Raw genomic sequence first — 14412 nt, forward strand, 5'->3', positions numbered from 1 at the left:
AGGTTTATGTGTGGTATACAGTATTACACTATATAAATTAATCATATATATATATTATGTATTAAAGTATGCTTTACACTTAGGACGCGTAGATCTAATGTTATTGTGTGTATATAGTATTCGCTCGTATATATGTTTCATATATAAGGTTTTAGTTATTATTATATCGTATTATATTAGTTATTACGCATAGTATATCCATGTATATGCATATGCATGTGCATATCTACATATACATATATATACACATATATATATATAGCTTATTTAATCTGAGGTCACATGAGTTGGTTTTGTTGAGTTTTACGCTTTAATTGTATTTTTATTTAACTTATTACGCTTTCTCCATTTGCATTTTGTAAAAATTAAATAATAAAAAGAAAATAATAACAATTAACTAAGTTGTAGTGTTTTGTAGTTTAGTGTTGTTGTGTATTGTTCAGTGTTCAGTGTTCAGTGTTCACTGTTGTTTCGCTGCACTCTAGCAACGCCGCAGATAGTCCTCTCTTGGATAGTTCAAAACAAATTCATAAATTGTAAATTGTATTTAGCTTGAAATTTCATTTAGTTTTGCGCTGGCTTCGCTGTTCCTCCTTCAACATGGACTTGGCCTTGGCCCTGGAGTTGGACTTCGACTTGGATTTGGACTACTCCACCATGAACGTCTACCCCGCTATATTCTCGCTCGAGGCGTTGCATCTACTGGGGGCTGTTGGGTGGCGTTATCTCGTCTCCCTCGCCGCCGGAGCCGGGCTCGCCCTTCGTCTTGTTCTCCTTCTTCCACTTCATGCGTCGGTTCTGGAACCAGATCTTGATCTGGCGCTCGGTCAGGCAGAGAGCGTGCGCGATTTCGATGCGTCGTCGGCGCGTCAAGTAGCGGTTGAAATGGAACTCCTTCTCCAGCTCCAGCGTCTGGTAGCGTGTATAGGTCTGGCGGCCGCGTTTGCGCTCTGTTGGTTGCGAGAAAGACAAAAAGTTCACAATTAAAATCAACGCACAATGCACAATGATACAAATTCCAACAACAACAACGGTAACTAAAAGTGCATACACCAACAACAACAACACCAATAACAACAACTTCAAAGAGTGATCAGAAACGCAGGCACAATCAACATGTGTGTATCAGTATCAGTGAAGGTATCTGCGAAGGTATCCGTAGCTGCGGGCTTTGTTCTAGACCCAAGCACAATCTCAGGCCTGGAAACCACATGAGGCGAGACGCACGCAGCGTAGGGCGAGCCTGATTAAAAGACGACCTTACCGAATTCAGATATTTGTACTTGTCAAAAAGAAACCCAAGAGGCACCGATAGGGGACAGCGAAGGGGTTCGGCAGCTCTTTTGGATTAAGGTTGAGAAAGAGAGATTTCATGGACAAACGGACAGGGGGCAGTTGCAGTTGGGCAGCCGAGCTGTCGGACTGTCGGGCTGTCGGGCTGTCGGGCTATGGGGGAGCAGTCTAACTAATTACAAAAAGGTCTGCGGGTTTCACGGGTTTGCGGCGGACTCACTGCAAAACAGTCGACGGTAGTCGAGTAACTGTAAAACAATTTGGAATAATTACTGCGCCCCAAAAACCAGCTAAGCGCCTAATGACACTTACTATAATTATAATTTTCGTAATGACAAAAAAACGCAGAACAAACAAAAAAATGAAAGCAAAGCATAACAAATGCCGCACAAAATATGTCAAAAATAATACGAACTAATATAATTGTCAATTGCCCCAGCCCCCCACTCCCAGTCCCTAGCTCCGCTCTCCCCCTAATGCCTACCGCTGGCAAATGGTCAGCTAGCGTGTGAGCTTTGGGTGGCGCTTGGCTACACCCTCGATCTGGTCAGCGGAAAGGGAAATGGCTGGGATGTGGAAAATCACCTGAAGAACTCTCAAGACCTCTAACGGGGGCGTCTCGACTCGAACCCGACTCGGCTCGGCTCGACTCGTTTCAACTTGCTTAACTATTTTTTAATAACATCTTCAGCATTTGTCTTGCTCAATGCGTTTTTCTACTCCCCTTCCTCCCTCTCTCACTCTTTCTCGCTCTCTCCCTCCCTGGCTAGGGGGTCATTACATCATAAGCTCTTTTTATGCGTCGGCCATTAATGCGCGCGAATCCGATTCATAGCACAAGAGGGGGGCAGATCCATGGCGGCCGCAGGCAGTCCGAGCTGCTGAGAGAGAGGGAGGCGGAGGCTGCTACCTTCTTTTAAATGACACAACTGATGCCATGTCTATAACCCAAGGCGTTCGCATTTAATCATCATCAGTTAGACGAGCGGCAAAAAAAAGCGAGGAAAAAACTTGAGAGATTTGTGGTAAAAAGCGTGCGTGTTTTTTTCTTGTTACCCTTCTCTTGGCCAGACGCTGCTAGAGCTGACGACTTGGCTCAAATTCAGCTATGTATTAGACGAGGATTAAACGCCTTAGAAAGAGTCGAGCACAGCGCAGAAGCAGCTTTAAGCGTAGGCTTAGATTTCCGAACTGATAAAAGGGATATTCAGTTATCCTCAAAAATATATTTGAATAATGATATTTTTCTGATATTATGTTCTCATTCGCAATACAGTTTGCCCACAGCTAAGACTTGAGCTAATTAGCAGCGCGCGGCCCCGACCCCTTGGCAGACCCGACTGCATGGCCGACTCATGCAACGCAAATAAATGATTATTTTAATTGATAAAAACACCTTCATGGCTCACAAGTCGGTGACGTCTGGGAACGGTTAGACTGTAGCGCTGCGAGAGTGGTGAGGAGGATCGGGAATCGGGGCTATATATCGTTTGGTCACTGGCAATTTAAGAGCGGGCGCGCTCACCTCTTGCCTGCTTGAAATTAGTTTTTAATGATGCCTTTGCACATTTCATGCGGCCATCACTCAAAAGCCAAGAAAACCAAATACGTATATACATATATATACACACATATGTACATATGTGTATAAATATATATGTATAGGTTTTTTGTTGTTTGATGGTGTGCGGCGCCCAGTTTACAATGCGCTCAAAATTGAGTACTGAAAAATTATTATAAACGCATTAATGGCGCTTTGAGCAAGCCACAAGATGGGGCTGTCGCTGGGGTTGGGGCAATGGGGCACTTTGTGCGGCGTAGGGGCGGGCTCTGCGTATCAACTACGAGAAATATAATTAAGGTGAAACAATTAATATGAACAGGAGTAGCGATACGCACTCAACTAAGCTGTGGCCGGGGCGCCGAATGTGGCGCAACTCACGTGCCACGCCCTCCCCGCACGCCTAACTAGTGGTCGACTACCGGTCAGCTACTCACTCGACTGCCTGTTTGGCTGGCATTAATGCTTTTTGATATGAAAGCGTATTGTAATTAAATTGCGATTAGGCCACCATTTTAACCATTTTACTTCTTGCTCCATAATGGATTTTATTCCATTTTTCCCTCTCTCTCTCTCTCCCTCCCTCCCCCGCACACCAACTCCGCCATGTGCACACAATTACACTACTATTATTGTGTGTGTGTGAGCGATTGCACAGCGCAACGTTTAAAGGAAACCATTAAAATAATTACTACAACATTTTATGAAATTCGTTGAAGTCGCAAACTAATTATTATTATCTAAAAGTAAAAAAAATAAACAAACATGAAAAAACTCAAAGAGATAAAAATTAGAACTCGCTTAGTATAGAAAGGGGTGCAAATTGTTTAATTTATGCATATTTACTGCAATAGACAAATGGATCAATTGAAAATTTTATGATAATAGAATTAAAACTGAGAGAAGAAACAGATTTTAAAGACTGTATATAATTTCAGAGGAAGAAGTATTTTCTAAGCGTCGTCTTCAATAAAACACACATTTGTGGATGTATTGCTTATAACAGTTTTAAAGTTAAGGGAATGCCCTCATCAACACAGCAACAGAGCCAATGCAGCTTAGATTCTTCTTTTAAGCTTCAAATAAACATTTTGAAGTACTCTGATATATAAAGAATATATTTATTTATATTAATAAGCTGCATCACAGTACAGTAAACTCTCATAAATATGTATAGGCTTGGTTTGATAAGCATTTTTCGGAACCAGGGAAATAAAATGAGGACAAAATGAGAACCGAGATCGACGCAGTGGACACCTCAAAGAGGCTTTCTTTCGTATGGCTTCCGCATTCGCCGTATTCTCCAGACCTGCCCGTTAGTGACTTCATCGTGTTCTCATACCTCAAGAGAATGCTGGCTGGTAAGAAATTTAGCATCGATGAAGAGATAACTTCCGTGACTATAGCCTATTTGGAGACTTCTTCTATTCAATTCCATATTCCCTTCACACTTTCGCTTCACTCATTGATCACAGCAATCAAGTGATCCACTAAATAGCTAATTTATTGCACATGCCGTTCGCAGAGTGGCAAGAGCTAAGAAAACAATTATATTCATAATTTGCATTCGCTGTAACCTTTAGTTGCACGACAGAGCCTTCATAGCTGTCGTCGTCGTCGGTGGTCGTTTGCTTGAGCGCTTGTCAAACTTGCATGTCATGCGGCGGCAGCTGGTAAAAAATGCGAATGCACTTGGCAAAAAGGTGAAAAGCAAAAACCGAAAAACAAAACAACAACACAAACTGAGAAATAATAAACAGAAAAAAGTCAAAAGCACACATCAAATGCGAGTAAATGTTTTTTTAATTGCGGAAATTACGGACAAACGCGCGAGCCGCTACAACAAATGCTGGCAAATTATTATTGTTTATGCCCGCGAGTTGATAAATTCTGTGCCCAGAGTCAAGAATGTTCGTGTGTGGCATGCGAGCAGTCGTTGCTTGTGATGTCACCATCGCCAGCGCAGTCAAATTCGCCGAGTCAGGCGATGAGCTTGCACTATATAAACAGCGCCCCCTGGCGGCGGGGAGCAACAGTCGCTGACACAGTTGCCAATTAGCGCAACCTCAGCGTGGAGGCCCATATCTGCATAGCAAAACTTTTTCATTACATTTCTCTGCATTCTGACATTTTCCAGCTGCTGCTGCTGCTGCGGAAAAACTTTCAGCAAAGAATTCGCCCTTGGCAACGCAAAAAACCTTTTTTGCCTTAGTCCGAGTCGAAGTTCGAGGTTTGCGGAATGCGCGATTTGATGACTGGACAGACAGATTTGTTTTTTTTTATTTGAAAATTTTTTTGCACGCTACAATTTCCTTTTTTAATTAAAGTCAACGAGAGCAGAGGTAGCAGAGGTAAACGTCAACAATTAAAAATTACCATTGACCAGCAGAGCATTTATTATATAAACATTTTTAATTTCATTTTCCCTTTTGCTGGCCATAATCTCGGGAGACGCTGCGACTTTTTAATTTGGGACTTGTTAAGCACTTAAGAGGGTTAAAAATCGACAAAAGTTGACAGAAACGAAAAAAGGAACACATACAACCGGAGCATAAAGGACCGCAAAAGAAAAAAAAATAGGTTGGACAAGGAGTCTGCCTTATGAATGCATTCATTAGAGACGCATGCATAAAGCAGCCAAAGGGAGCGGTGAGGAGGCCTTAAACTTTAGTTAGTTATCGTTTAAACAAAGGCAAAACAGATAAACTATGTGGCTTAACTCATTTTTTATAAGCACTAAGCTTCCCTACGTGCATAGGGTATATTGAAGTTAGAGTCGGTTTGTAACAGGGTCTGTGTTACAAAATGTTCAAGCAATCAATTTTATTAACACATTATTAAATTAAATGAGCTAACCTTGTTTCATGTCGATTATAGGGTATTTTTAAATCAGTCAATTCAAAACAATTTCCGGTTTACTTTTATTTAAAACGCAGTACAGGGTATTCTGACATTAGCTTTAGCTTAATTTAAACTGTGATATTTCGAATACATTATGTTAAGCAGATAAATTACTAAGCATCTGGTATTGGGTATTTGCCACTCCCATTTTCACTTTACTAACCATTACTAATAAGAATTAGTTACTTTCATTGAAAATGCTTTACAGGGTATTTTGCAGCTAGTTATTCCCATATCAGCTACGAATATTGTTTGGCGCAGAGTTCGGTTTTTTCTATGTTCCCCATTTTGAATTCGAGTATTCGGATTCGGATTCGAATTCGGGCTGCATGGCTGGCCATGGCTACCCATGTCAAAATATTTGACAGCTGACTAAAACATGCTATGCGAGACGGCAACGAGCACTAACAGCCCAGGGGAAACGGGGGAGGCAGTCAGGCAGTCAGGCAGTCAGGCAGACAGGCGAGCGACTAGCACTCATATATCCCTAGGCAGACCGAGAGCCGATTCGCTCTCGTTCGCTCTACTTTGTTGCTGGCTTGACTGCCTTGCGTCTCGCTTACTCCTCCGCTGGCTGTCGGTCAAGCAGCTGAGCGCCTGTTCCATCATGGCAGGCGCGAGTGTCGGCCATTGAAGCCAGCGGAACCATGAAACATGTGGCTTGACATTGACGACGAAGACGACTACGCGGATCAACTAGCAGGTCTCAGATTGAACAAGCAAGCGAAGATGGTCTTGAGCATCAGCTGAGTGAGTATTTATATCAAATCTTAAGCTGAGTTGCGTAATAAGTGAATGTATTTAACTGTGCACGATATAAAAACCTTGTTATTTGGTGTAATAATAAAAAAAATATAACAAATTGTATTAAAACAGGGTATTACAAAATTATGGAATCGGAAACCAAATGCATGAATTATATAATTTTCTAATAAATTTAATATCCCTAATTGATATTTGTATAAAATTAGATACCAAAAATATAGTTTTTTATTAAGTTCAATTATTTGTATTTTTTTAACTAAATTAATATTCTTTTTTGCTGTTTTATTGTCAATTAACAAGAATTTGATGTGAAGTTCATAATTTTTTCTAAATTTCATATTTCATTATTGCTTCCCAATTTATGGCCCAATAATAATTAATATTTATAGAATTTCTAATACTTTTTTTTGTATTTGAAATAATATTCTGACTATACAATATAAAACAATTAGAGTATTATTAATTATTATTAATATATTTCAATACATATGTATTTCCATTTACATGTGCCGCAACTATTTCGAATTGGAATTGATTCGCATTTCTTGATTAAGGGTTCTGTCCGTTCTGGTTGGTTTGAATACCTTATGGCTAGAGGAATACGGATACAGCTGGGGCTCTGATGCTGGTTCTGTTCGCTGGGCAAGTTCTGTTTGTTGGACAGACCACGAGAGAGCTACCTCACTTCATTGCTGCATGAATAATATTCGTAATTTGTCAAAAAGGTTGGCCAAATCCCAAAATAAAAAAATACAAAAAGACGAGAAGCGGAATCCAAAAACAGCGCTGCGATTGAGTGAAATGAATGAATGCGAACAAAAGCAACAACACCCACAAGCGAGGCAACTGCTGCTGTTGTAGTTGTGGATGCCTCGGGGCAATACCCCGAGGACCTTTGGCGAGCTGTTGCCATTATTTTTGTACTACTCCTCTATGCTGACCAAGAAGCGTTCAGGGTGAGTCCGGGGAGTGAGCAGTGGGGAGCTGGGAATAAAAGCGAAATTTCCTTTTCGCATTTGCTGCGCTTTATTAAACTTTTTGCCGCACATGGAAATCCCAAAAGTTCCTGTGTCATTTTTTGTTTTTTCTTTTTTTTTTTGTATTTTGCTTTTTCTTTTTGCTCAGTTGTCGTTGTCGCTTACATTTTGACAGGCCGTGTCAGCTGCCAGTGGTTGAGCTGGTGGTGCGGGCAGCCATGTGGCTGTGGTTACGGTTTATATTTTTAAAAAAATCTTCACGCATTTGGCAAATTATCTTTTGATCCGCACGCCTCAATTGCGCGCCGGAAGGTGGCAGCTACTCGTGGATTGGCAGCGAATGCGTCAACACAATGCCACTTGCTACACGCCGCACAGCCAGTGGACAGCGCCATAAGCCAGGGCAATCGCCTGCCTAAGTAGTTGTTGTCTCAAATGTCTCGCGCTGCCATCGAAAAGTAGTTTGCGCGCAAATCCTCAACTTAGCAAAACTCCAGCTCCAGCTCCAGCTCCAGCTCCGGCCAGGACTCGACTCGACTTGAATCGGGCACATTAAGTGCAGCGAGAACAGACAACAAAGTCGTTGCGAAGGAGCGCGGCAAAACTTTGCAAAGCCAGCGCCAAGTGCTGGTTGTCGAGGAGGCAGGCGAGCGGAGCAGGGCCTGTGCCCTGCCAGCGGATGATGGCCGGGGATCAACGTTTTACGTAGCAGTCATGGAGCCGTAAAAAACTTTTGCAACAGACTACACAGACAACACGGACAGAGCGGGAGCAGGGCTAAGACGGGCTGACATCCAATGTGCAACTTTTTGGCGAGAAGTTCTTTTCATTGTGCTGCGCCCTCTGACACTGACATGGAACCAAAACTGTGCCCGGGGTTGGGGCTGAGCCATAATGGGAGATTGGGAGCTGTCGCACATAATGCGCACAATGAAGTGCACTTTTCATACTCGAAAGAATTGAAAAGTTGTTTGCCACCCGAACGCCTTCAACGACTCGGAATATAGATGAGCTATAGAAACTCTACGTTTACCAATTGGATTAAAAGTATCCACAACAACTCGATGGGAGGGGAGCGAGCTATATATAATCTATATTTGATTACTTCCATGGAATGTATAAATGTATAAAAATAGTGCATTGCCTTGCTGTGGCTTAAGCTGATTTTCAATTTTATATAATTTTACTCTCATTATTGATATACTCTTTAGACATATATAGGCTCCAGAAAACTGTTCTTGAAACAAAGCGGCAAACTGGTTTCAATTATAATATTAGAAACTAGCAATGCTCATCGGCTTTTAGGTGTAAAACAAACATCAACACATATCAACAAAATAAAGATTTTATTATCAAACTAAAATTGAAATGAATATGAAAAAATAGCTAGAGTTTTATAGACATTGCGGGATAAGACTTTGAGCAGGGATTTTAGCAGTAAAACTTATTTATGATTTCAAATTGTTTCAGTATCTGACTATATAGCTATTTAAAATATATTCAAGGTAATACTGAAATGTTTCAATCTGACTTGTAAATAATTGCATTCCTTAAATGAAAACTCATTGCTCGCCTCACACACTTTTAGATAGATAAACATTGCAACAAGGTCAGAAGAGATAAAGTTCTCTCTTTTAACTTACACATTCGTTTATATTTAGATTTATAAAAAAGTGTGTGGTATGGGAGACAACAGGCTTTGCCTTTTGGCTAGACCTGAACCAAGAACCACTTGTTGCAAATATTTGTTGACTCGCTTAAATTTATGACCCAACGCGGAGCGACAAAGGCAAAGGCGAACGCAGCAGATGGGGCAATGGCAGCCAAAGGCCGCAAGTTTTTGCTGCTTATGAGCAAATTATCAAAAACCAACTTAAAACTTTTGCCAACTCTCCAATACAGCATCAAAACAACATTAACACAGCCACAGCTAAATGCAACGCTCACAGAGAGAGAGAGGGGCAGCGGGAGAGCTGCACTTGGACTTGAACTTGCACTCGGTCTGGAGCAGCGATTGGGGCTGCTGACTGTGCTCTTTCCGGCTGCCTCTTCCTTTTTGTGTTCATGAGTTACAACTTAATTGAAATCGCGCTTTGTTGCAGCGACAATGCACGCGCCCCACCTCTCGCCTGTGAATGGGGAGCGCTTCTAGGACGCCAGTCACGATCGGCACTCTTTAGTTATTTGCCTAATGCCCGCGTGAAATATGACGAGGCGTTAAGTAGTCGCACAGCAGCTACAGTGGAGAGGCCTGGCGAATAATGGCTAAGAATCAGAGAGAGTTTCAAATTGTTTTTGCTAATTTCAAAAGTGTAAAATATAGCTCAAAATTAACTAGTTGTTTTCAGTCTATCCGGGTGTCCATAAAGTTTTGATACAGCTTTTGCTAACAGAGTAGACTAGAAAGGTTTAGGTTAAGTCACATAGACATTATCTGAGCTGGATTTTAAGCTCCGACTTGGCTACGAACTTATTTAGGGTTGGCACTCAGATTTTGTAGCACAGTGAAGCCAGTTGAATACTGATTTTGATATATTTAGTTAACGAGTGTTAAAAAGAAAGCTTTTTAGTTGCTGCTAAAGAAGAATTTCCATTTCTGCGCAATTTGTTATATATTAAATTCATGAAAGTTGTCACTAACCGAGATCGAACGAAGTAATTTTTAAATTTTCTTCCCACTGTCGCAACTATTTTGTTGGTTTCACAATAAGAAGAAGAAAAAGAAGAAGGAGTTGAATGCAAAAGCTAAGCAAAAAGAAACTCGTATGTATTTAATCATCGTAACTTAAGCTCGAGATCATGTTGTGCCACAGTCAGAGTGCTTCGACTCCAACTCCGACTTCGACTTCGACTTTAAGTTCGGCTTGGAGCCCAAGTCTAAGTCGGTCCATGGGCCGCACCCTCCGCGGGAGACACTTTTTGTTGGGTCTCAGGTTCGAGTCGCTGCTTGGCGTTGTCTCTGTTTCATTTTTTAATATAAAAAGAAAAAAGTGTATAAAGAAGCAGAAAACTTCATGTCACCGCAGCGGGCTGGTTGCCTTTTTTGTAGGCGCACAATTTTTTCTTATTTCTTGTATTTTTTGCACGCCACAGTTGGAGCAGGAGAAGGAGGTGGAGGTGGAAGGCGGGTGAAGGAGCAGTGGCTGGATTAAGACGACGAAGTGTTTGGCTATGGCCAGGTCCAGGTCGGACCCATTCATGGGGCGGCATGCAGCATGGAGCGTGGAGCATGGGGCCGCAGCGTGTTCTGGAGATTAATAAATTGATGGCATCCATTGCACATAACGTGTAACTAATGGCGCTCATCAATTCTGCTTTACATCTCAATCTGGCCGAGGCAGCGAAATAAAAGAAGAGCGAGAAAAAACGCTCAGCCTGTGCCCGAGCCAGAGCCAGAGCCTGAGCCTGAGCCTCGATGTGGACAAACAATTCGGCGGCGATTTAGTAATGACCAACGACAAGGCTGTATTAGAGGAAAAGGAAGTGCTTTCAGCAGACCAACACTTAAGCTCACCTCCCTCTCTGCCTCTCCCTCTGCGTTTCTTTCTCTCTTCACTTTCACTCGCCTGAAAAGGAAAAGGGAACTTCTACACTTGGTTTTGTCAATCCCAGCTGCACAAAGTTGTGTTTATGCAACTCGCACGCATCCTTCGTTAAACCGCCTGCTGCCTGCTCTGTTTCCATGTCCGAGTCCAGAGCCTTTTACGGAAATCGTCTACGGATTAGTTACGCTCCGATTTTGCAACCTTTTCGCTTTCGTTTTCAAAACTATTGTCAATTTGCATTATTCGGGAGACCGCCTTCTGTGACGACTGAGTCGAGCTCGAAGTCGGAATCTGACCCATGTTTGTACCTCTTTCGACCTCTTTCACACTGCGTGACATTTGTCGCAGCCTTTATTTTTTTGCCAGTGCATTCATGGATTTCGTTGTCGGAAATTTGCGAATTTGACTAAATGTCAGGTAAGGGGACGGTGTATTTGCGTTCATTGCAGATGGATTACGACTAATGCGAACGATTGGCCAAGGCAATAAAGTGAAATTACTCGGACGTGTCAAGGTCGGCAAACGTTTGGGCTTCGGCATTGCAAGTAAGCAAATGTTGCCTAAATAGATATATATAGCAAGTGAAATATCTGAAGGGCAGCCGATAATGAACAATGTTGCATTTGAATTTTTTAAATTATAAAAAATGTTTAGTTTGATACTCAAAACGATTTTTAACTTTCGAAGTCTAATAAAGTAACTAAAATGTTTGTTAACTAGCGTTTGTCTGCAGTATTTAAGTACCAATAAATTTTAAAAATATATTTATCATATTTATAGCAAATCGTATACTTCTGTTCAATTTATTAATGAAACCATTTCTTTATTGAAACTTTCATAAGAAATGTAGTTTTAATATATAAGCCAAAACACAATTTGTCTTTTTTCAATTGAATATTGCAATAATTTGAAAATATTTTGTAAGACATTTTACAGTTTTTATCTTAAAAATTCTCAAACGTTTCGATATTTCCATTTGAATAGAGCTTATTAAGCAGTGCAGCTAAATCAAGTAAAAAGCAGTTCGCACTGCTTGCTAAAGCAGTTTTCAATTATATAAAACAAGCAGTGAGCGTGAGTAAGACTTAACGAACAGATCGATGCAGCAACTGTCATTCTAAGGGCTCAATTTTCAACCCGTGTCATGGCAATTTAAACATAAAAATCCTTTGTAGAGAGAAATCGCTGTAAATGTTTTCAAGTAAAGTGGAAAGAAAAGTAACTTCGTTTTTGTTATTCATCAAAGAGTTGTTGTTTCTTTTGATTGATGGTTTTGGTTGGTATGCAACTACGACTATGACTAGTTAAACTACATTCAAATAACTAACTACAGCAACCCACTACTATAAGAAGAAGAAAAATTCCACTTAATACGTTTCGTGGAATTGTCGATCACTTTCCTTGACACTTACCAAACTGACTTCGCATCCAGGGATACAGTGGAGACGGCATCCCTGAGGACTGCGAACTCGGATTTTGGGATGGAGGCGTATGCTGTCCGGGATGTCCTTGGTGCATCTGCGGCGGCCCCTGTCCTGCGCCCGGATGCATCATCGCCTGAGGCGGTGCAACCACCGGCGGCACACCTGTCTGCTGTTGGCCGTACATAGCCATGTTGTGGTGGTTCTGATGCACCTGCGAATGCATCTAGATTAGTGTATTGATCGAGTTAGGCAAGGCAACCAGCACCAAGAAGAAGTATAAAGTGAGTGAAAGCATAAAGTAAGTTGCTCGCCGCTTACCTCTGTCACATCGGGAACACCAACATCTGTGTAGCCCAGCTGCAAATAGCGGAGGCGGAAGAGATGGAAAGAAGCGTTTAGAATGTTATAAGCGAGGCGTTGAGCTTAGAGCTAGGATTATGTGCGGGGGCGGGGCTCATTACTAGCTACCCACTAGGCCTCTAAGGCATGAACTAACTTACCTGTGCCTGCGGATGACCCATGTGATGGGGCAGCGTCATCTGCGCATTCATATGATGTCCGCCCATCTGATCGACCAGTGGTGGAGAGCCTCCCTCTTGGACCATGCCCAAGCCGCCAACGGCTGCCTGCAGCTTGCAGCTGGCATAGACGACGGGCTGTTGCTGCTGCGGATGTGTCACCTGTTGCGTCACCTGAGGATGTTGCTGCTGCAGCGGCGCCTGTTGCGCCTGCTGCTGCTGCTGTTGCTGTTGTGATTGCGCCTGTTGCTGCTGTGACTGTTGCTGCTGCTGTTGGACCAGCTGGCCGTTTGTTTGGGCCTGCGGCATAACGCCGCCCACCTGACTCGAAGGGCTGTCGGGGCGCGAGTAGCCCTGATGCTGCTGCTGCTGCTGCTGGTCCATGCCCTGGCCGTTGTAGTAGGGCATGCGATCGTAGGGCGGGAAGCGCGGGTAGGGCATGTTGCCCTGCTGATTTGGATTCTGGCTGTAGTGATGCATCTGCTGTGCATCGAGATCGGTGACCCCGTTGCCCGGATAGTGGCCATGGTGCATGTCCGCTCCCATATACGAGTTTGTGAAGTATGACGTCATGCTTTCGCAGTTATTTGTACTCATCGTCATTTTTGTTGTTTCTCCTGACTCCTGACTGTTGCCTCGAACTGTTACTGTTGATAGCGCTTACTTAGTTGCTAGTGACTGTGACTCGACTCCGTGTGCTTTTAGCTACTTTCCTATATACAAAGTAAACTGCAAGGACATTAGTCACCTCTGCCAAGAGAACGCTTCGCACACCAATAACACTTACCTAAATATCCTTTGAACACTTAAGTACAATGTACAGTTGCGCCTTAAACTTAGTGTATGAGTGTGTGTGTGGGTGTGTTTGAGTAAGGGGGTGAGGTATAAATTGATTTGCGTCCTCTGTTTGCTGTGTTGGCTTCTCGCTTCCTCCTAATTTGGTAGAAAATCCGTTGGTGTTGTAATTGCTGTTGCCTAAATCCTTAAGTAGCCTTAACCTCTAGTTGTTATTTTCAATTTTGATTTTGAAACTCTGCAATTAGACAATGAAAAGGCATTAGCTTGTTTAGTTGTTTGTCGCTCAAAGTTTCTATTCAAAGTGCCGCTCGAAACTCTGTCAGACATGTGCTTTGGGCTTGAAACAACATGTGCTTCGCGCTCTGTGGGCAAAACCTCTGATAAATTGCTTATGCTACGCTATGAAAAGTTCTTGAAATCTTCAGATCAGAGTGATCAGAAGAGCAAAGGCATAAGTAGTGAGATAGATCGGTAGACATAGAGATAGTGAGAGAGAGAGAGAGACAGACAGAGAGAGACAGAGAGAGATGAATGGGCAGTAAAAAACAGAAGGATTGTGAAAACGAGGCAGACAAAGGGAGAAATGTAAGGAGATACAAATTTGTCACTGTACCTATTGAAAATATAGGT

General features: G+C 42.3%; 1 protein-coding gene across 9 annotated transcripts in view; it reads right to left on the minus strand.

The window, feature by feature from the left end:
* Window positions 1–283: 283 nt before the first annotated feature.
* Window positions 284–14412, minus strand: part of LOC111596276 (homeotic protein antennapedia) — a 100530-nt gene continuing 86401 nt past the window's right edge. For 2 of the 9 annotated variants that reach the window (XM_030222747.1, XM_023310438.2), the window contains exons 2-6: window positions 13772–14017; window positions 12967–13713; window positions 12785–12823; window positions 12443–12689; window positions 284–950 (exon numbers count right to left, since the gene is read on the minus strand). In XM_030222747.1, the coding sequence (XP_030078607.1) occupies window positions 700–950; window positions 12443–12689; window positions 12785–12823; window positions 12967–13587 (1158 nt within the window). In that variant the 5' untranslated portion in view covers window positions 13588–13713; window positions 13772–14017 and the 3' untranslated portion in view covers window positions 284–699. Of the gene's footprint in view, window positions 951–12434; window positions 12690–12784; window positions 12824–12966; window positions 13714–13771; window positions 14018–14412 lie in introns of those variants that run through there. The other 7 variants (XM_030222749.1, XM_030222748.1, XM_023310446.2 and 4 more) reach the window with 7 other exon arrangements.

Source organism: Drosophila hydei, unplaced genomic scaffold (genome assembly GCF_003285905.1).
Source record: "Drosophila hydei strain 15085-1641.00,03,60 unplaced genomic scaffold, DhydRS2 tig00000063-arrow-pilon, whole genome shotgun sequence".
NCBI classification, from domain to species: Eukaryota; Metazoa; Arthropoda; class Insecta; order Diptera; family Drosophilidae; genus Drosophila; species Drosophila hydei.